This window comes from Sus scrofa, chromosome 6, assembly GCF_054392235.1.
Source record: "Sus scrofa isolate SSC_HxYL_T2T_F1_AM1 chromosome 6, Sscrofa_HxYL_maternal_Yorkshire_Landrace_v2.0, whole genome shotgun sequence".
Taxonomy (NCBI): domain Eukaryota; kingdom Metazoa; phylum Chordata; class Mammalia; order Artiodactyla; family Suidae; genus Sus; species Sus scrofa.
This window is the reverse complement of record NC_139388.1, coordinates 154,993,563-155,014,076: the sequence shown is the minus strand read 5'-3', so window position 1 is coordinate 155,014,076 and position 20,514 is coordinate 154,993,563. Positions and strand designations below refer to the sequence as shown.

The window sequence follows — 20,514 nt, the reverse complement described above, 5'->3', positions numbered from 1 at the left end:
GTTAGTATTCTTAAAAAAGAAAAATCTTTGTATTTTCTCATGGTGAGTTCACTTTTAGAACCTTATGATTCTGAGACAGTGGTTCAGCATTCACTAATTCTTGCAGTTGCATTTTTATTTAAATGCAATTAATAATTATCCTTAAACTAAACAACCAAGCAGTCTGAATTTCCTTGCTTTGTTAAACTTTAACAAAAATGCATTAGGTTGGGGAAGCTGAAGTGGGATTTACTAAGTTTTAAGATTTTGCTCACCTTGGTAGTAAACTGAGAAACAGGACTATTCCACTTTAATATTTGAGATCGTTTGGCCATTACTTTTCCCCCTGTATTCAGATATTTTTGTAGATTTGGATGCTCTTTTTAAAGCACTTGTTCTAGGTTCTGGTGCAAATGGAGAGAAATTTAGAGCCTGTCAGTACCCTTCGTAGTTGTGGGATAGATCTAGGCTGAAGATGGAGAGTCTGCTTGCTTATTTATTATTGGCCATGCTCTTGGCGAGTGGAAGTTTCTGGGCCAGGGATCGAACCCATGCCAGTGACCCAGGTTGCAGTAGTGACCATGCTGGATTTTTAACCAGCTGCACCACAGGGGAACTCCCGCCTGCTTAATTTTTGCATTTGCTCGACCATGTAGCCTGTGGAGTTTGGAGACAAGGAATTTGGTCCACCTACCACATAACTCTTGGCAAGTTACTTGACTCTGGTCCTCTCTTTTCCCATTTGTAAATGATCTACCTCATTGAGTTTGGGAAAGGTGAAGTGAAAGAAACAATGTTCAAGAATGTGCCTTGTAGGAATTCACGTGGTGGTGCAGTGGAAACGAATCCGACTAGGAACCATGAGGTTGTGGGTTCCATCCCTGGCCTCGTTCAGTAGGTCAAGGATCCAACGTTGCCATGAGCTATGGTGTAGGTCACAGATGTGGCTCGGATCTGGAGTGGCTGTGGTGTAGGTTGGCAGCTGTAACTCCGATTAGACCCCTAGCCTGGGAATATCCATGAGTGCTGCCCTAAAAACCAAAAAAAAAAAAAAAAAAAGTGCCTTGTAAACTGTAAGCCATTCTCTTCCCATTTTTTGCTCCTTCAGTGATATGTTTAATTCTGATAAAATTAAGGAGTTATCTGCTGAAAAAGTCTTGAATGATTGACTGGCCCTCCTCCCAAGGTGGAATTAATTTCATTCAGTAGTAGCAGCTATGCTGTCTTCCTGTTATTATCTTTTTCCAAGTGCTTTCCCCTTTCTTTCTTTCTTTTTTTTTGAAGTTTAAGAAATTTTCTGCATTTGCAAAGTAGAGATAATACATTGTTAAGAAGATAAATGAGATGTGATACAGAATGGTCCTGCAGTGTACACAGTAGGCACCAAAAAACTAGTTACTTGATTTGTGACAGATAACACAGATTTTGGGAAAAGGCCAGAAGAATGGGGAACATTGGTGGGAGGAGTGTCTAAAGCATGGTTTGGCCTGTTTTACAGTTTGTTAGGATTGTTTTGAATATGACAAGTATTGGCATGACTACATTTCTGGAGAGAAGTTAGGGGCACAAGTCTGCCATGTAGGGAGGATTGAACAGGAGACTGAGGTGGAAACTAGTCATTAGTGAGGAGTATGAATGCCTGGTTCATTTCAGTGAGTGACTGGCTACACATCAGAGCTCTTTTTTTTAAATTTAAATTTTATTTTTTTGCTTTTTAGGGCTGCACTGGCGGCATATGGAATGCTTTATCTTTCATAGTCCTTTCAACCCAACTAGTATCCATGAGGACATGGGTTCGATCCCTGGCCTTGCTCAGAGGGTTAAGGATCTGGCATTGCCGTGAGCTGTGGTGTAGGTTGAAAACACAGCAGGGATCCTGCGTTGCTGTGCCTGTGGCGTAGGTCAGTGACTGCAGCTCCAATTGGACCCCTAGCCTGGAAACCTTTGTATGCCTTGGGTGTGGCCCTAAAGACAAATACAAAACAAAACAACAAAACCCCGCCATAAAACAGATTCACTGTGTTCATACACAGTGACCAAGCTGCAGGCAGAAATTGACACACATTGATTACTTTGAATATTCAATGAGAAAGATTGGTATTTAAAAAAAAATTTAAAAAAATTTTTTTAATGGCCGCACCTGAGGCGTATGGAAATTCCCAAGCCAGGAGTTGCATCCGACTTGTGCTGCAGCTGCGGCGAAGCCAGATCATTTAACCCACTGTGCCAGGCTGGGATGGAACCCACACTTCCGCAGCTATCTGAGATGCTGCAGTCAGGTTTTTAACCCACTGTACCACAGCAGGAACGCTGAGAAAAATTAGTGTTTAGCTAACTGAATTATTCTGAAGAAGTGACTCCATTTTCAGTTCTGACTTTGAGTTTAAAATTTATCTTTTAGCGTTGATTTCAACATGTTCTAAATGTCCCGCATTAAGTGGACTTAATTGCCTATAGCCTAGGCACATGGTCCCAAAATATCAGGATAGTTGTGGAATTTACATATATATCTGTTTCCAAAATGCTAGGGGTACAGTGTTTTGGTGGCAGTATTTTTTACATCTAAGGGATTGAAAAAAGCCCTTGTCATTTGTATGGACACAAGGCCAGGACACCTGACTTGAATCTGCATTAAGATAGTAACAGATGTGTTTATTTATAGTTGGGTGAAGAGCCATTATTGCTCTCTGGCTAGGAGAGTTTTCCATTTAATCAGTACCTCATACAGGCTGAGCTTTGAGGACAAAGGTGTGATAACTAGACATAACAAGAACTTTGGTTTCCAAAGGAAGCAATGGAATTTTTTTTTTTTTGTCTTTTTGCCATTTCTTAGGCCGCTCCTGTGGCATATGGAGGTTCCCAGGCTAGGGGTCTAGTCGGAGCTGTAGCTGCCAGCCTGCGCCAGAGCCACAGCAACGTGGGATCCGAGCCGCGTCTGCAACCTACACCACAGCTCACGGCAACGCCGGATCCCTAACCCACTGAGCAAAAGCAGGGACCGAACCCGACTACCATGGTTCCTAGTCGGATTCGTTAACCACTGCGCCACGACGGGAACTCCAAACCAGTGTTTCTTAAGTGAATGAAGACCTAAGGAGAACCAAGACCTTCTGAAGACCTAAGAGGAAAAGAAATGTTACACTGAAGATGGTAATACCACTTCTAGGCCGTCTAAACTCCTATAGGCTGTCTGTCAATTTATTTGCCCACAACTTTTTAAAAGAAAAGCTAGGGAGGAGTAGAGGTAAAAATCTCAAGTTGGTTCGTTTTGCAGCGTCAGCAAAGGTGACTATTAGCTAAAATGAGCTTGAGTTTCCAGACGCCTAATGACATTTTAAGGATTGTTAAAAAATTCAAATAATTAGAATGTTTAATAACGGAGCTTAGGAGTTCCCGCTCTGGCACAGTGGGCTCTCCAGTGTCTTGAGAGCGCTGGGACACAGGTTAAATCCTCATGGTTCCTAGTCGGATTCGTTAATCACTGCGCCACGACGGGAACTCCTAAGTTAATAGGTTTTAGATCATTCAGACTCCCTGGTTCCCTTGAGCTCTGGGGAACTGGCTTTGAGGAGTTACATGCTGTCTAATTGTGATCTGCTCAACTCACACCTGCAGTTAAAGGCTGACTACCTATACTTGCCCAAACAGATTTCGAGTCACCTATTTCTCTCTCTTTTTTTTTTTTTTTTTTTTTTTGTCTTTTTAGGGCTGCACCTGTGGCATATTGAGGTTCCCAGGCTAGGGGTCCAATTTGCCTACACCACAGCCACAGCAAGGTGGGATTTGAGCCGTGTCTGTGACCTACACCACAGCTCACGGCAATGCCGGATCCTTTAACCCACTGAATGAGGCCAGGGATCGAACCTGTGTCCTCATGGATGCTAGCTGGGTTCATTAACCGCTGAGCTACAATGGGAATTCCTTTTTTTTTTTCTTTTTCTTTTTTTTTTTTTTTAAGCTAGACATATAAGATGTTTTAGAGTTCCCATCGTTGCTCAATGGTTAATGACTCCGACTAGGAACCATGAGGTTGTGGGTTCGATCCCTGGCCTTGCTCAGTGGGTTAACGATCCGGCGTTGCCGTGAGCTGTGGTGTAGGTTGCAGATGCAGCTTGGATCCCGAGTTGCTGTGGCTCTGGTGTAGGCCGGTGGCTGCAGCTCTGATTCGACCCCTAGCCTGGGAACCTCCATATGCCTCGGGAGCAGCCCAAGAAATAGCCAAAAAAAAAAAAAAAAAAAAGATAGACATATAAGATGTTTTGTTACACCAAATTTTCCATGTATAAAATAATCTTGTTCAGACATAGGATGTCTTGGAGAGTTACATTCTTGTGTGCTGTTAGGAGTCTGAAGAGTATCTTAGGGTCCTTATTGCCCCCCCATTCTTGAACTGAGGAGGTTCATCTTTTCAATAAGTTTCCTTCACCTCAAAATTTGAAACAAATTAAATTTCTAACTTGGCATTAGCTCTTCTCAAATATTCCATTAATTGGTAGTGGTGAAGGGCATGGGTATTTTTAAAAAGCCACAATATTATAATGATTTCCTTCAGTCAAATCCCACAGTGACCTGGACATGAAAAATTCATGGCACAGACTCTGTGGATCAATGACGGAGTGGAAGCTGCTAAACACAAAGAACGACTCATTCTCTGGAGGCTGTATAAGTATGTGGACAGTGGCACGTTGTTGCATTTAATGTCCAGGTGCTGCCCGATTGTAGGTAGCCTGTCTACAAGTTAGACTTAGCTTTGCCGTGTTGAAACAGACTTGAAATTCCTTGTTGTAAGTCCTGCTTGTTGCTTAGCCTGGCCAAACAGGTCAGGATTGTTTAAAGATTTCCTATGACCACAAAATGAGTGAAACATTCATTCCATTTAGTGTACATGCTGCTTCCTGGATATTTAGCTATAGCATTGTTGCATTTCTTCCTTCTGTCCTCGTATGCTCTTAAGGCCTAGGTGCCTGTCCCTAGATATTATCTAACCCCATGAAACTGTAGTAATTTTCCAGGCCTGCTTTATGGACATAGTTTGGCTTTCATTAAATCTGAGTCATAGAGTTGGATAGCCAGCCAGTTCTAACCTTAGCCCTTACGGAGGGACATCTACCACCATGGTTTCCAAAAATGTGTGGGATGATCCATTGAGAAAGTAGGATGATGACAGTAGAATCTTTCTTTTTAGTTTTTATCTTACTCTCATGATGTTTCTATTTTATAAATGTGTTGGTGCTGAAATCCGGGAACAAACCAGCTATATATGTTTTAAAACACATGACATGCAAATATAGTAATATATGTTTATACAAAAAATAAAATGAGTGGTCAACTTATTTTTAGATGGGAATGTGTGTTTAAAAAAGTTTGAAGACCTCTAATCTATCCTGTTACCAGAATTACCTTTTTAAATAGAAATCTGGACTCACTACTTCCCTACTTAAAAGCCTTTTGATTACTTCCTGCTACTTACAGGATAAAGACCAGTCTACTTAGCATTATTTACAAGGACCCTCTCAAAATAGTCTGTCTAAACCAGTGCTTCTCAAACTATCAGTGGTGAAAGATTAGGGTTCCCCTCCCCCAGTCTTTCAAGGACTAGTATTTTTATAAATACACAAAATAAAATTTTTATAAATTTACAAAAATACAATGTAAGTCAAGTGGTTTTATATCTCTACAACATTCCATGATTTCTAAATGCTTATTTCCAATTTTGGTACTTATCTCTTTGTAGGTCAAGCATCAATCCACAGTTCATACCTGTGGTAACACAGGTCTAAACCACTTTTTTGTCCATCCTGCTGCTTTTAGACATGTTAGAGTAGTTTACAGCCAGTTAGTCCTCTCACATATTTTCACGCACTTTTACACCTGTATGTGGTAATTCTCAAATTGTGGTCTCTAGGTTGGTCACACCTGGATCACATGCAAATTTTGTTAGAGATGCAGATTCTCTGGGCTCACCTCAGACTTCCAGAATCAGAAGCACTGGGAGTGGTTCCTGCAATTTGTGTTTTAGCAAGCTCTCACGGTGATTCCAATGCACACTAACATTTGCGTACCACTAACTTAGGGAAGCCCCATGTGTCATTCAAACTGAAACACATTTGAGAGTGAAATGGAGCACTATTAATAAAGATGCTGGGTATTCTGAGACTCTTTTAGGCGAAGGAGGACAAATGGTCCCTCTGCTTTTACATTTTTTTTTTTTTTCTTTCCTGCGAGAGGTCTCTAGTGTGTTCTCATTCCAGCATTCCCAAACTTCCCCAGGCACGGGAATTGCTTTCTTTTTATAATCTCCCTCTGTACGTGGTACATACCTTTGCTGTTGTATGTCTGTGCCTTACAATATAATTATCCTGTTGTATTGCCATTATCTTGCTCTGTGTCTGTCTTGCTCTCTCATTGGCCTTTTTAAAATTTTATTTATTTTTTATAGGGCCGTACCCGCGACATATGGAGGTTCCCACGCTAGGGTCTAATCAGAGCTATAGCTGCCGGCCTATGCCACAGCCACAGCCACCCAGGATCCCAGCCGTGTCTGTAACCTACACCACAGCTCAGGGCAACACTGGATCCTTAACCCACTGAGCAAGGCCAGGGATTGAACCTGCGTCCTCGTGGTTCCTAGTCAGATTCTGTAACTGTTGAGCCACGACGGAAATTCCCTCATTAGACCATCTTAACCATTATCTTTTTAAAAAAAATTTTTATTGGAGTATAGTTGACTCATAAAGCTGTGTTAATCTCAGGTATACAGCATAGTAAATCAGTTATGCATATACATATATCCATTTCTTTTCAGGTTCTTTTCCAATGCAAGCTACCACACAGTACTGAGTAAATTTCCCTTTGCTACAAGTAGGCCCCCATTACCCACCTGTTCCATATATAATTGTGTGTTTATATCAATCCCAGCCCCATAGTTTACCACCCCCGCAACTTTTCCCCTTTGGTAAACATAAGTTTGATTGTGAAATCTTTGAATCTGTTTGTATTTTGTAAGTTCTGTTGTATCACTTTTATTAGATTCCACATATTAGTGATCTTATATGATATTTGTCTTTTTCTGATTTCTTTCTAGGCCCATCCATGTTGCTGTGAACGGCATTGTCTCATACTTTTTATTTAGTCATTATCTTTTCGTCCCTTTTACTTCTCAAGTTATAAAAATAATAACATGCTTTTTATTTGTATTTATTTTATTTTATTTTATTGCTTTTTAGGGCCACACCCATGGCATATGGAGGTTCCCAGCCTAGGAGTCGAATCAGAGCTATAGCTGCCGGGCTACGCCACAGCCACAGGTACGCAGGATCTGAGCCACATCTGTGACCTATACCACAGCTCATGGCAACGCTGGATCCTTAAGCCACTGAGCAAGGCCAGGGATCACACCTGAGTCCTCAGGGATGCCAGTCAGATTCCTAAACCGCTGAGCCATGATGGGAACTCCTTCAATCACATGCTTTTTATATTTTATTTTATTTTTTTTGTCTTTTTGCCATTTTTTGGGCCGCTCCTGTGGCATATGGAGGTTCCCAGGCTAGGAGTCTAATCGGAGCTGTAGCCGCCTGCCAACGCCAGAGCCACAGCAACGCGGGATCCTTAACCCACTGAGCAAGACCAGGGATCGAACCCGCAACCTCATGGTTCCTAGTCGGATTCGTTAACCACTGAGCCATGACGGGAACTCCTAACATGCTTTTTAAATAAAATTCAAATAGCACTGAAATCTACAAAGGAAAAGTCTAATTTTTTATCTCCCTTTCTTAGAAGTTATCACTATTAAATTGACTACCTTTCTAAATCTAGAAACGTATGCACACACAAATTTGTATTGTTTTCTTACAAAAAGGAGAAAATAATATACGTATCCTGAAACCTGCTGTTTTCCTGAATTAGTTGTGTATATTAGATAATGTCCCCTGTTAACACAAAGGGTTGAATTGCCAAAGCATCCTCCTGTGAATGAGAGATCTTTTCCGGCACTAAACCTTACTCATGATTTGGAGGTTATAGGTAGGAGGCTAACACAGGAGCTAGGCATAACCATTCCTTGCTGAAAGAGCCCCCAGCCAGTAGACACAGCTTCCAAAGAATATCACTTTCTCATATTGGAGCATATTATCAACATACTTAAAATACTTACTTCCATATAGATTGACATTAAGTCACTTATAAATTTCTAACAGACTTTTTCACTGTGATTTTTAATGTGTTTATAGGAATGAAATTCAACCTTCGGACACGTTTTGTTTTGTTTTGGGTTACCTGCAAGTTCCGAACAATATATACCAAAATGCTTTCTCAAAGGAAGCCTTTTCTGTTTGGAGAATCCCAAGGTTTATACTCCATTAGTTACCCAAATAGAAAATGTCTTTGTGGAGTTCCCGTCGTGGCTCAGTGGTTATCGAATCCAACTAGGAACCATGAGGTTGTGGGTTTGATCTCTGGCCTTGCTCAGTGGGTTAAGGATCCGGTGTTGCTGTGAGCTGTGCTTTAGGTTGCAGACGAGGCTCAGATCCCGAGTTGCTGTGGCTCTGGCCTAGGCCAGCGGCTACAGCTCCAATTAGACCCCTAGCTTGGGAACCTCCATATGTCGTGGGAGCAGCCCAAGAAAATGGCAAAAAGATCAAAAAAAAAAAAAAAAAAAAAAAAGAAAGAAAATGTCTTTTGGCCAGCCATGCCCCATAAATCTATATGTTCTCAGATTATTTACAAAAGCAATTAAGACAGATCAGGTATTTTCCCGACATTTTAAAATGAAGGACCCTGTCTCTTACTATTAAAAACCTTTAGCTTGTTTGCAAGGAGGTCTGGTATAAAGTTTGGAATCCCTCGCTGAAGGATTGAGCCACAGTCTTACTGTTCACTGTTGCCCTCTCATTCTTGTTTCACTATATTTGAAGCTTTATGCTAATGACTGATTACCCCCCCCCCCCCATACTTGCGGCATATGGAAGTACCTGGGACAGGGATAGAATCAGCTATAGCTGCGACCTATGCCGCAGTGGCCTCAACACCCTGATCCTTAACCCACTGCTCAGGGCTGGGGATTGAACCCATGCCTCAGCAGCGACCCCAGCCGCTGCAGACACAAACCAGATCCTTAATGGTTGCGCCAAAGTAGGAACTTTGATTGGTTAGTTTTTTTTTTTTTTTTTTTTTTTTTGTTGTTGTTGTTGTTGTTGCTATTTCTTGGGCCGCTCCTGCGGCATATGGAGGTTCCCAGGCTAGGGGTCCAATCGGAGCTGTAGCCACCAGCCTACGCCAGAGCCACAGCAACGCGGGATCCGAGCCGCGTCTGCAACCTACACCACAGCTCACGGCAACGCCGGATCGTTAACCCACTGAGCAAGGGCAGGGACCGAACCCGCAACCTCATGGTTCCTAGTCAGATTCGTTTAACCACTGCGCCACGACGGGAACTCCTGATTGGTTAGTTTTGATAGTTCAATTTGTCTGAGTGTTTTTTTATTAAAAACAATCCAGCAAATATGCTTGTGTATATATATATATATCTGTGTGCCCTTTTTGTAAGGCTTTTTTTTTTTTTTTTTTAAGTTTTTTACCTTTTTGAGTCAATCTTGTTTGGAAGACTTCTTTAGGAGAGACACTCAGAAGTAGATAGATATTCAGGGTAGAGGAGAATATACGCTTACCATATTGATAGATATTGCTCAGTTCTTCCAAAAGATTGTGCAAATTTATATTCCCATCTGTTTTTCTAGGACATTTAGAGTACAGTCTATTATTAGGAAAAAACATCAATCTAACAGTAAAAAATAGTACCTCATAGTTTTAAGTCGCATTTTTTGGTTTAGAAAGGTTGATGTATGAATGGCCATAAAGCTGCTCTTGTTAGTCCTTTTGGGCTCCATGCTGCTACGGAAAAGGACAATGCTATTGTGACTGCCTTTCCGTTATTCATCGTTACCTGTCAATGAGCAGTGAGTGTTTGGGGTTGTATAGCTGAGATGCTAAGCACCTCAGAAGTGTTTCTGTGTTGCTCTATTCAGCAGTTTGGTAGTTCTCATAGAATCCAGTGGATATTGGGATGGAAATACATGGACCTCTTATCAATACCAAAGGAATCCCTTTTTAGTGGGCTTTTTTTTTTTTTTTTTTTTTTTTTTTGCTTTTTAGGGCTACACCTGCGGCATATGGAGATTCCCAGGCTAGGGGCTGAATCAGAGCTACAGCTGCTGGCCTATGCCATAGCCACAGCCACGGGGGATCTGAACTGTGTCTGCAAACTATGCCACAGCTCATGGCAACGCCAGATCCATAACCCACTGAGTGAGGCCAGGGATCAAACCCACAACCTCGTGGTTCCTAGTCTGATGCGTTTCCACTGCGCCTCAATGGGAACTCCCCTTATTGGTTTTTAGTGCACTTTCTTACTTGATGACCTTGAATTATAAGATAGAAGATTATGTTCAAGCAAATTGTAAACAGGAATGGTGTAAGAACATCTTGACTGTTTAGTGCTCGTTTCTTTGATGGTTCATTACAACAATGTACCAATAGTGAAAATGACCACTGTAAAAGTGCCATTTTGGTCATAGGATAGGGTTTGCTAGCTTTTTGAATTTTGTTTACATTATACTTTGGGCAAGTTTGAGCAAATAACTGGAATTAAATTATCCATGGAAAATGCCTGTTGGGTGATTACCTCTTAGAAGACTTACTCAGATGACCAGTTTGGATGATTAGTTTGGGTTCCCCCCTCCCCCAATCATATGCGCGCGCGCGTGCGTGTGTGTGTGTGTGTGTGTGTGTGTGTGTGTGTGTGTGTAGTCCATTGCAGGCAGCAGCATACTGTGGGATCTCAGTTCCCAGATCGGGGATTGAACCCAGGCCGCAGTGGTAAAAGTGCCAGATCCTAACCACTAGACCACCAGGTAACTCCCCTCTAATATCTTCTTGATCCCTTAATTTGGATGTTCTTTTCCAGCCTAAGATCCTTTTTTAAAAAATTAACTTTATTAAATGTAATTTATATAAAATATAAATTGTACATATATGTTGTTCATAAAAATATATATATGTAGTTCAAGGAATTTTGACAGGCACATACACATCTGTATAAATAATACTCTGCTCAAAACATAGAACATTTCCGTCATCCCAAAAAGCTCCCTCAAATACCTTCCCATTCAACTCCTTTCCACCTGGCCAAGGTAAACTAATCTATAACTACAGGCTCAATTTAATATGAATGGAGTCATATAACATATAACTTATATCCTTTTTTGTATTCTTTCCCTCAACATACTGTTTTTGAGATTCATCCTTATTTTATGTACCAGTAATTTTTTATTTCTGAGTTTTCTGCTTACATATCATAATTGATTTATCCATTTATCTATTATCAGACATTTGGATTTTTCTAGTTTTGAGCTTTGATAAATAAAAGAGCTGTGAACATTCATACCAGTCTTTTGTGGGCATGTATTTTCATTTCTCTTAGGTAAGTATTTAGGAGTAGAAAGGCTGCGTCATGTAGGAAGTGTAATTTTAACTTTCACAAAACTTTCAAACAATTTTTCAAAGTGTGTCATTTTACATGCCTACTACCAATGTATCAGAGTCCCAGTTGCTTCACATCTTTGCCAAGACTTCATATTCTCTGTTCGGCTCTCTAGTTTTAGCCATCTTAGTGGCTGTGTAGTGGCAGCTCATCGTGGTTTGATTTGAATTTCCTGAGTAAAGTCTTCTGATGGAGAATGTTCTTAAGGTTTTCTGTAATTTTATTATAGGATGATAGGCTTATACACTAATGAAAAATCATGTTTTGTATTCAATTTTTTTCTTTAGGTGTTTTCAGTTTAAGTGATTGGAGGCAATAATTCAAAATGCCTGAAAATCCTGCTACAGGTATACTAGACATATCCTCCTATCACTAAATTAATTCATTATTCAAAAATGGAAGTTACAATGGGATTTAACCTATACTCTGATTATCTTTCTTCACACAAGATAAACTGCAGGTCCTGCAAGTTCTCGATCGCTTGAAAATGAAACTGCAGGAGAAAGGTGACACTTCGCAGAATGAGAAGTTGTCTCTGTTTTATGAGACACTAAAGAGCCCTCTCTTCAACCAGATACTCACACTCCAGCAGTCCATCAAGCAGCTGAAGGGGCAAGTAAGTTACCCTCAGGGTTTTATATGTTGATACACTCAAACCAGCAAAGAAAGATAGAAGGAGATAAGATACAAATTGTCTCTACTCTCAGTTCAGCAAAGAGATTATTAGGACTTGTAACCTGTGGGTAGCATTGGCATGGGTAGTTTAAAAATGCTGATAAATGTTTAAAAACGTTGATAATAAATTTTATGTTTGGCTTTGGAATATGGTTTCTTAAGTAAAGGTCAGGTACACAGAGATCTCAACATTTTCTTCAAAATAATAAAATAGTGTTTAGCTTAAATATATTTTCTTCAGGAAATCTTTTTTCTAGCATGAAGTGATCATGTCCTTATAGGACATTACATATTTATACCTTTGAATAATTATCAAATATTTATCTAATAAATATCAGATGCCATGCATGTTGTGATTAGAAAGCCCCTGATAGCGGTGTACCTAGTGTTTCCCTATTTTTTGGTTTCCCCCACTACCTGGGCTCTTGCAGCCACTAATACATGGTTGCTGAATTTTGGGACACCTAACACCTCTGTTTGGAGTGATGTAAATTAAGAGTTTTAACTGTCCTCTTGTTGACGGTCTTTTGGGGTCAGGGATGGCAGAATCAGAGCTTGAATAGTAGCTATCCTATAGGTTAAATATGGGCAGAATTTTATTTCTTTATTTCTGTTATTATTATTTTTTGCTTTTTAGGGCCGTACCTGTGGCATATGTAGATTCCCAGGCTAGGGGTTGAATCAGAGCTACAGCTGCTGGCCTACACCATAGCAATGCCAGATCCAAGCCACGTCTGTGACCTACACCATAGCTCACGGCAGCATCAGATCCTTAACTCACTGAGCGAGGCCAGGGATTGAACCCGCAACCTCATGGTTCCTAGTCGGATTCGTCTCTGCTGTGCCATGACAGGAACTCCTGGGCATGAATTTTCAATGCAATTGAAGATGATGTAGCAGAGTTGTTAAATGAAAATTAACAAAGTTTGGGAAAAAGTGCTATTTTCTGATAAACCAAAATGCCTATCCATAAATATTTAGCAAGTGATTTTTATGTAGCTAATTAAGGATTGAATTCTGCACATATGTCTTTCTGTGAATTTCTTTCTCTAATTTTAGCACTCCCTGTATTGAAGTTTCATTTTCTTTATTCTCTGATCATAGAATGAGTACATCACAACAGTGGATGCTATGGCAATAGAAAGTGAGAAAGAGCACTATAAATCTACCCCTCTTACTGGACTCAGAGTGGACCTAACTAACTACTGCCTCATAACAATCTCTTATATAGTTTGCATTGTTATATACATAATCATATTTTATCCATTCAGCTATAAAATCCCCATGATTTTTTCCTATCAATGCCCTATCATGGAGTTTCTCTGTGTGTTGATTTTTTTCTTTGAGGTGCTATTGACATTTTTTTTTTTTTTTTTTGACGAGGACATTGTTCCTTCCTTCCTTCCAAGGCTGCACCTGTGGCATATGGAAGTTCCCTGGGCTAGGGGTCAAATTAGAGCTGCAGCTGCCACCCTTTAACCCAGCCACAGCAATACTGGATCTGAGCCACATCTGTGACCTACACTACAAGCTCACGGCAACGACCGATCCTTTAACCCACTGAGCAAGGCCAGGAATCGAACCTACATTCTCATGGATACTAGTTGGGTTCTTAACCCATGGAGCCACAATGGGAACTCCTTGACATTTGTTCTTGATGTTAATCTTTATTTCATTGTGTTGGCACTTGTATCAGCCAATGATATTTTAAAAATTAACCTCTATTTTCCTCTTTGCATAATTACTGGATTCCACCACCCTACCTCACCCCTGCCTTAGGAGTGTTTAAGTGGCTCTACAACTCATTTGCTACTAATCTTAGGCAAGTTACTAATCCCCATGTGCCTCAATTTTCATGTTCACAAAATGAAATAGGAACATCTCCTAGGGCTGATGTAAGCATTGAGTGAGACAGTGTACGAGTTTTGGTATAGTACTTTGTTCATAGCAAGCACTTAATAAATACTGAGTTATTTTTGTTACATACCACCTGCAGATCTCTTGTGACTCCCCAGTGGAAATATATAGATAAATGCAAAAGGGCTCAGTGTCTTACATGCATCTTTATATGACTGGATGTATCTGTATGTGAAGTATAATGAGCTGTCGAATATGCTGTTAACTTGAGGTAATGGTAAAAGGCAGGAAACAACAAATTTTAAGCTATTAAACGTTTTGTGTAATACTAAATAAAAAATTTATAGCCTTATAAACACAGATTCATGGATCTGTATCTTATTTCTTTCACATGTATATATTTAGCATGCAATTATACATGTGATGTACAAAATATAGTATTTAATAAATAGAATTTTTTTTGTCTATAGGTTTCTGTTGATAATTCTCTTTTTTTTTCCCCCCAACAGCTCAGCCATATTCCCTCAGATTGTACAGCCAACTTTGATTTTTCTAGGAAAGGGTTATTGGTATTCACGGATGGTGCCAGTACTAGTGGGAATGCCCACAGGTCCACTAATAGCCAGAGTGTATCTGGGTTATTTCCTTGGACCACAAAGTTGGGAAATGAAGATTTTAGCTCTATCATGCAACAGATGGCCCAGGTAAAGTTATATCTTGTCATGGGAATATTTAGTTTTATTTCTCCTATTATAGGTTGAAAAAGAAACCTCCACTCTCTCTTTTTGCCTTTAAAATGTGTTGCTCTTTGTTTTGTCAGCTTGTGTGTTTATATTCTTAGGAGAAATTGATACTATTTTTTAACCCATGTGTTGGAAATTTGTTCATTTCAAATTACATAAGGAAAATATCCCTGTGTGTGGTGAGCAAAGTTTTTAAGACAGTGACTCCAATTTGACACATCTATATACTTGTAGGGAAAGAGATTCTAATAGTTTTGCTCATAGGAAAATTACTATGTCTACCAGAAGTATTGTAATTCTTTTGAAAGTATTTTATTTTATTTTATTTTTTTGTCTTTTTGCCTTGTCTAGGGCTGCTTCCCATGACATATGGAGGTTTCCAGGCTAGGGGTCTAATCAGAGCTGTAGCCGCAGGCCTATGCCGGAACCACAGCAATACAGGATCCGAGCCGCATCTGCAACCTACACACCTACACCGCGGCTCACGGCAACACCGGATCCTTAACCCACTGAGCAAGGCCAGGGATGGTACCCGCAACCTCATGCTTACTAGTCGGATTGGTTAACCACTGTGTCACGATGGGAACTCCCCTTTGAAAGTATTTTTAATTTTATATCAAAAGAGAATTAATGGGAATTAGAACTAATATAATTTGGAAAATCTAGGGAAATATTTGAAAGAGTAATCCACTTTTATTCTTAATACCTATTACAAATTAAATAGTAGACAATTGAGTTTTTGGATGTGTTAGTTTTATGTTTGTTCACCTTGTCTTCTAACAAGTGTCCTAGACAATTTAACTTGAGTTTGAAAGTTAAAAAGAATCCATTTAAGTGTGATAGTTAAATAATGTTCTGTACCTAATTCCTTGTTTTTATTTTTTTTGGCTGCACCCATGGCGTGTGGAAGTTCCTGGGCTAGGGATTGAACCTGCACCACAGCAGTGACCTGAGCTGCTGCAGTGACAACGCCAGATCCTTAACCCATTGTGCCACGAGAGAACTCCCTGATTCCTCTTTTTAATCTTATTGCTTTATCTCCTTAATTTGACTAGTAATTATTTTTCTGTTATCAGTTGATTACGTTTACGAAGGTCTCATATCATAATTGCAATTATTAACCAAAGTCATAAAATATTTGTCACAGGAGACCCATTTGAATGGTGGCCTTTCCATAATCTTTTGGGTTAACCTAGTATTAGAAGATTAATTTTTCGGAGTTCCCATTGTGGTGCAGTGGAAACGAATCCAACTAGGAACCATGAGGTTGCGGGTTTGATCCCTGGCCTCGCCCAGTGGGTTAAGGATCCGGCGTTGCCGTGAGCTGTGGTGTTAGTCACAGATGTGGCTCAGATCTGGCATTGCTGTGGCTCTGGTGTGGGCTAGTAGCTACAGCTCCGATTAGACTCCTAGCCTGGGAACCTCCACATGCTGCCAGTGCGGCCCTAAAAGGAGAAAAAGATAAAAAAAAAAAAAAAAAAAAAAATTTATCACTAAAGAATTAAAATAGAACCCTGAAAAATGCAGTTGATTCTGACTTAGAGCTCCATAATAGCATATTTTTGATAAATCTAATTTACTTTCCTCATTTAAAAATATATTTTGCTTCAAAAGAATTTAGAAAAATTGAGGGTAAAAAGTAGTTTAGAATTTACTTTGGGAAAAGACATTTTTCTCAGGAATTTTCATCCAGCTTGGGATTCATCTCCTACTGTGGATGCAGTTCCTCTTACATCCTGCTGAAAATAATTAAGTGGGTTTCCAGAAATAATTTATTCCTGAAATGCTGAGTTTATTTGCTTTTATAGAAATGATTTAAGAAGGGCTATTCGCAAAATAGAAATTTCAGTTCTTCAGAACAGGTATATTGGTTAAATGTACCCTTCATCGACTTTTTTTTTTTTTTTTTTAATCCCCCTTCATTAGGGCCGGCACATTGAAAGTATAGATATAGAACGGCCCTCAACTGGAGGCCTTGGATTCAGTGTGGTGGCCCTTAGAGGTCAAAACCTGGGCGAAGTCAATATCTTTGTGAAGGAGGTGCAGCCGGGGAGTATCGCTGGCAGGTGAGGAAGACGTTTATCTTGTGTTTTGCTGATTTTTTTTTTTTTTTTTCCCTGACGATTCTGAAAACATTATACAGAGAATAAGAAACTAGTCATACAAAACGGTTAAGGATACGATTCTGAAAACTTTACACAGAGAATAAGAAACTCGTCATACAAAACCGTTAATGACACCCGCTAACATCCCCACCCCCCTTTTTTAGGCCTTTTGTGAGTATTCTCGCATATACTAGTGGCAGCAGTCTCTCTAGTGTGACATTACTCCATTTAATGGATGAGAGGAGTGAGTTTCAGAGAGGCTCAGTGGTTTATCTGTAGTCATAGAACTTTTAATGTTGAACCATGATGTGATTCCAAGACTGTCTGACAGCAAAGCTAGTGTTCTTTCTACTCCATCATATTCTCTCACAATTGAACATGATTTTTTTTTTTTTAATTTTTTTTTTTTTGTTTGTTTGTCTTTTTGCTGTTTCTTTGGGCCGCTCCTTCGGCATATGGAGGTTCCCAGGCTAGGGGTCTAGTCGGAGCTGTAGCCACTGGCCTACGCCAGAGCCACAGCAACGCGGGATCCGAGCTGCATCTGCAACCTACACCACAGCTCACGGCAACGCCGGATCGTTAACCCACTGAGCAAGGGCAGGGACCGAACCGGCAACCTCATGGTTCCTAGTCGGATTCATTAACCACTGCGCCACGACGGGAACTCCTGAACATGATATTTTAGCTAAGGTCAGATCAGTGAGATGGGCATTTGAAATTCACATTCTGCATACTATATTGTTTCTTAAATTTGAGATTATAACTTTTTTCTGGTGGTCATAACATAGTGTTGATTTTTTTGCTTGTCATCAGTAAAATGCCCTCTCAAGTCTATGTGATAATCTCTGTTGCATTTGTGTCTGGATTTTTTAAGTGTTCTGTGCAAGACTTATATTTTGTCTCTATTTGATTTTAGGTCTTTATTATTCACTCAATAAGCATACTATTCATTATATTACTACTGCCTGTTAGAAAAGTAGCAACAGTAGCATTAACTAGTACAGAAAAATGATCAGTTAATAATATATTTTTGAATTCACAGTATTCGTTCATTAGGGATCAGTTTTAGTCTCCCCAACTGAAAATTCAGAAATAATGGATTTCCATGACTTTGCATCTTTATTCTGCCATCTCATATAGCATTTCCTCTGGTATATTCTCAGGAGCCATAGCAGTGGTCAATTATATTTGAGAATCTCTATCCTGTTCATGCAGATTGAATATGTGTACTTAGGGTAATAATGCAATTTATTGTTCAAGTTGAGACGGTTTTGGGAGTGAGAGGATATGCTATTAATAATGACACTGAGGAGTTCTTGTTGTGGAACAGCAGAAACAAATCTGACTAGTATCCACGAGGATGCGGTTTCAATCCCTGGCCTCGCCCAGTGGGTCAGGGATCCAGAGTTGCCATCACCTGTGGTGTAGGTGGAAAACAATGCTTGGATCCCACCTTGCTGTGGCTGTGGCATACGTAGGCTAGCAGCTGTAGCTCTGATTCGACCCCTAGCCTGGGAACTTCCATATGCTGCAGGTGCGGCCCTAAAAAGAAAAAAAAAAAAAAAAAGAAAAAATGACACTGAGATAGTAGATATAAACTAGGACTGTTCTTGCAAACCTAAATAATTCAGGGTAAACCTGAACTTAGGGTCACTTGATCTTAGTTTCCTTTAAGACTGTAAATTTCCTTAACAAAAAGCCTATTAAACTTTGGCCAAACTTTTTAATTTTTTTAAATTTAAAAATCATTATTGAGGTGTTCCCTTGTAGTGCAGCAGGGTAAGTTTCCGGTGTTGTCATTGCAGTGGCTTGGGTTCAATCCCTGGCCCCGGAATTTTCACATAATATGGGCACAGCCACCCTCCAAAATATTGGGGTATAATTCACATAAGTATCACCATTTTAAAATGTATGAATCAGTAGTTTTTAGTGTATTTTTAATGTTGTCGATCTTTGTTGTCAAACCTTATATCTCAGTTAATAGGTTTGCATGTACAAATTGAGGTGAGCATTTCCAAAAAGAGGAGCTTGATATTTGAATGTGTGAAGACCCATGACCAAGGCTAAGGAGTCAGGTGGCTTCCCAGAGGCAGTAGTAGTGTTTGAGGGGCGACAGTGGAGTCTGCAGAGAACAGAAGGTGTTGGAAAGAGGAATAGAGACACCTCACCAGTAGTCCCGTGAAGAATTGGAACACAGCTTGTGTCCTTGGAGTGTGGCTGGTGTTCATCTGGTCTGGGAGCTTAGTGCGAGACATTGCAAGAAGGGGCTGGAGGGAGGTAGTGGCCAGCCAAGCAGGACTTTCTAGATCATATTAAGTAGTCTTATGATCAGCTCTTTTTTCTGAGAACTTTCCACATAGAACTATGTTATTTTAGGAGCTTGCTTAAGACCTGTTGGTTCTTAAAGTCATGGAAATCCATTATTTATTTATTTATTTGGCTGCACCCATGGTGTAGGAAGTTCCCAGGCCAGAGATTGAAATCTGATCCAGAGTTATGACTTACTCAATAGCTGTGGCAACTCCAAATCCTTAACCTACTGCACCTGGCCAGGGATTGAACCAGCAACACCACAGACACAAGCTGGATCATTCAGCCAGTGTGCTATAGTGGGGACTCCCAGAAATCCATTATTTCTGAATCTCTCAATGAAAGGATAAGAACTGGTCTCCTCTTGAATGGAAAGTGTGAATTTAAATATATCTATATCTATATATCTATGTATATACATATGTATCTATATATAGTGTGAGTTAAATTATAAAATAATAGTAGCAGTAAAATGAATTCTGTTCAACTTTAAAATGCATCAAATCATATTTTCCAGGAGACTTCTCTGAACCTTGTTTATTTTGGGTTGAGTTTACATTCCCTAGGCATATACTAACTGGAAAGAAATGAGGTGTACCGGAAGGCTATTGGGTAGAGGGAAAAGTAGATTAAAATAGATCGATTTCCAGAAAATGGAAAATTTGAGTGTAAAAACTGACTTATGCAAAATGGGTTTTAACAGGCTTGAAAAGATTCAAGAGTAACTCATTCATTTGGGATTAAGAAATTACCTTTAATGAACAGGCTCTGAATAGGAATTTAGGTGAAGAAGTTAGACAAAGGAGGGCATTGGTGATGGGAAAATGGAAGTAATTCCTGGATATTGTCCTGTAGTGGTCACATTGAAAAATAAATGTTTCTTTAAGACTAAGGAAAAAGTTCACAGACAACATTCTTAATTTTAAAAATATATATTTCAAAATTAAGAAAATTATTATGGAAGTAATATGTGCCTATAATAGAAAATTAGAAAATACAGGTGTATAATAACCTCCTCTCCCCCAAACCCCAAAAAAGCTGTTGGACTTTGACCACGCTGAGACAACTAGGAAGTACATGAGAATGTTTTCTTTTGTAAAGACAGGGTTTAGAGTATATGCAATTTTGTATCTTATTGTTAGTCTTTAGGATAGCATAAGCCTTTTCTAATATTAATAAAAAGGATGTATTAGCAATATTTTTAATGCTACATGATCTATTTTAAGAGCCATCCACAATTTTGGCCTCAAACATTAAAATATTCAACTCGTTGGTTCCAAAGGAGGATCTAAAACATCTAAGTTCCTGT

At 39.6% G+C, this 20,514-nt stretch overlaps 1 protein-coding gene across 6 annotated transcripts in view; it reads left to right on the top strand.

Moving 5' to 3' along the window:
• The window catches only part of PATJ (PATJ crumbs cell polarity complex component), a 356,992-nt gene that overhangs the window by 2,201 nt on the left and 334,277 nt on the right, over positions 1–20,514 (top strand). For all 6 annotated transcript variants that reach the window (XM_021096561.2, XM_021096558.2, XM_021096560.2 and 3 more), the window contains exons 2-5: positions 11,803–11,862; positions 11,965–12,131; positions 14,557–14,751; positions 16,717–16,856. In XM_021096561.2, the coding sequence (XP_020952220.2) occupies positions 11,841–11,862; positions 11,965–12,131; positions 14,557–14,751; positions 16,717–16,856 (524 nt within the window). In that variant the 5' untranslated portion in view covers positions 11,803–11,840. The remainder of the gene's footprint in view (positions 1–11,802; positions 11,863–11,964; positions 12,132–14,556; positions 14,752–16,716; positions 16,857–20,514) is intronic.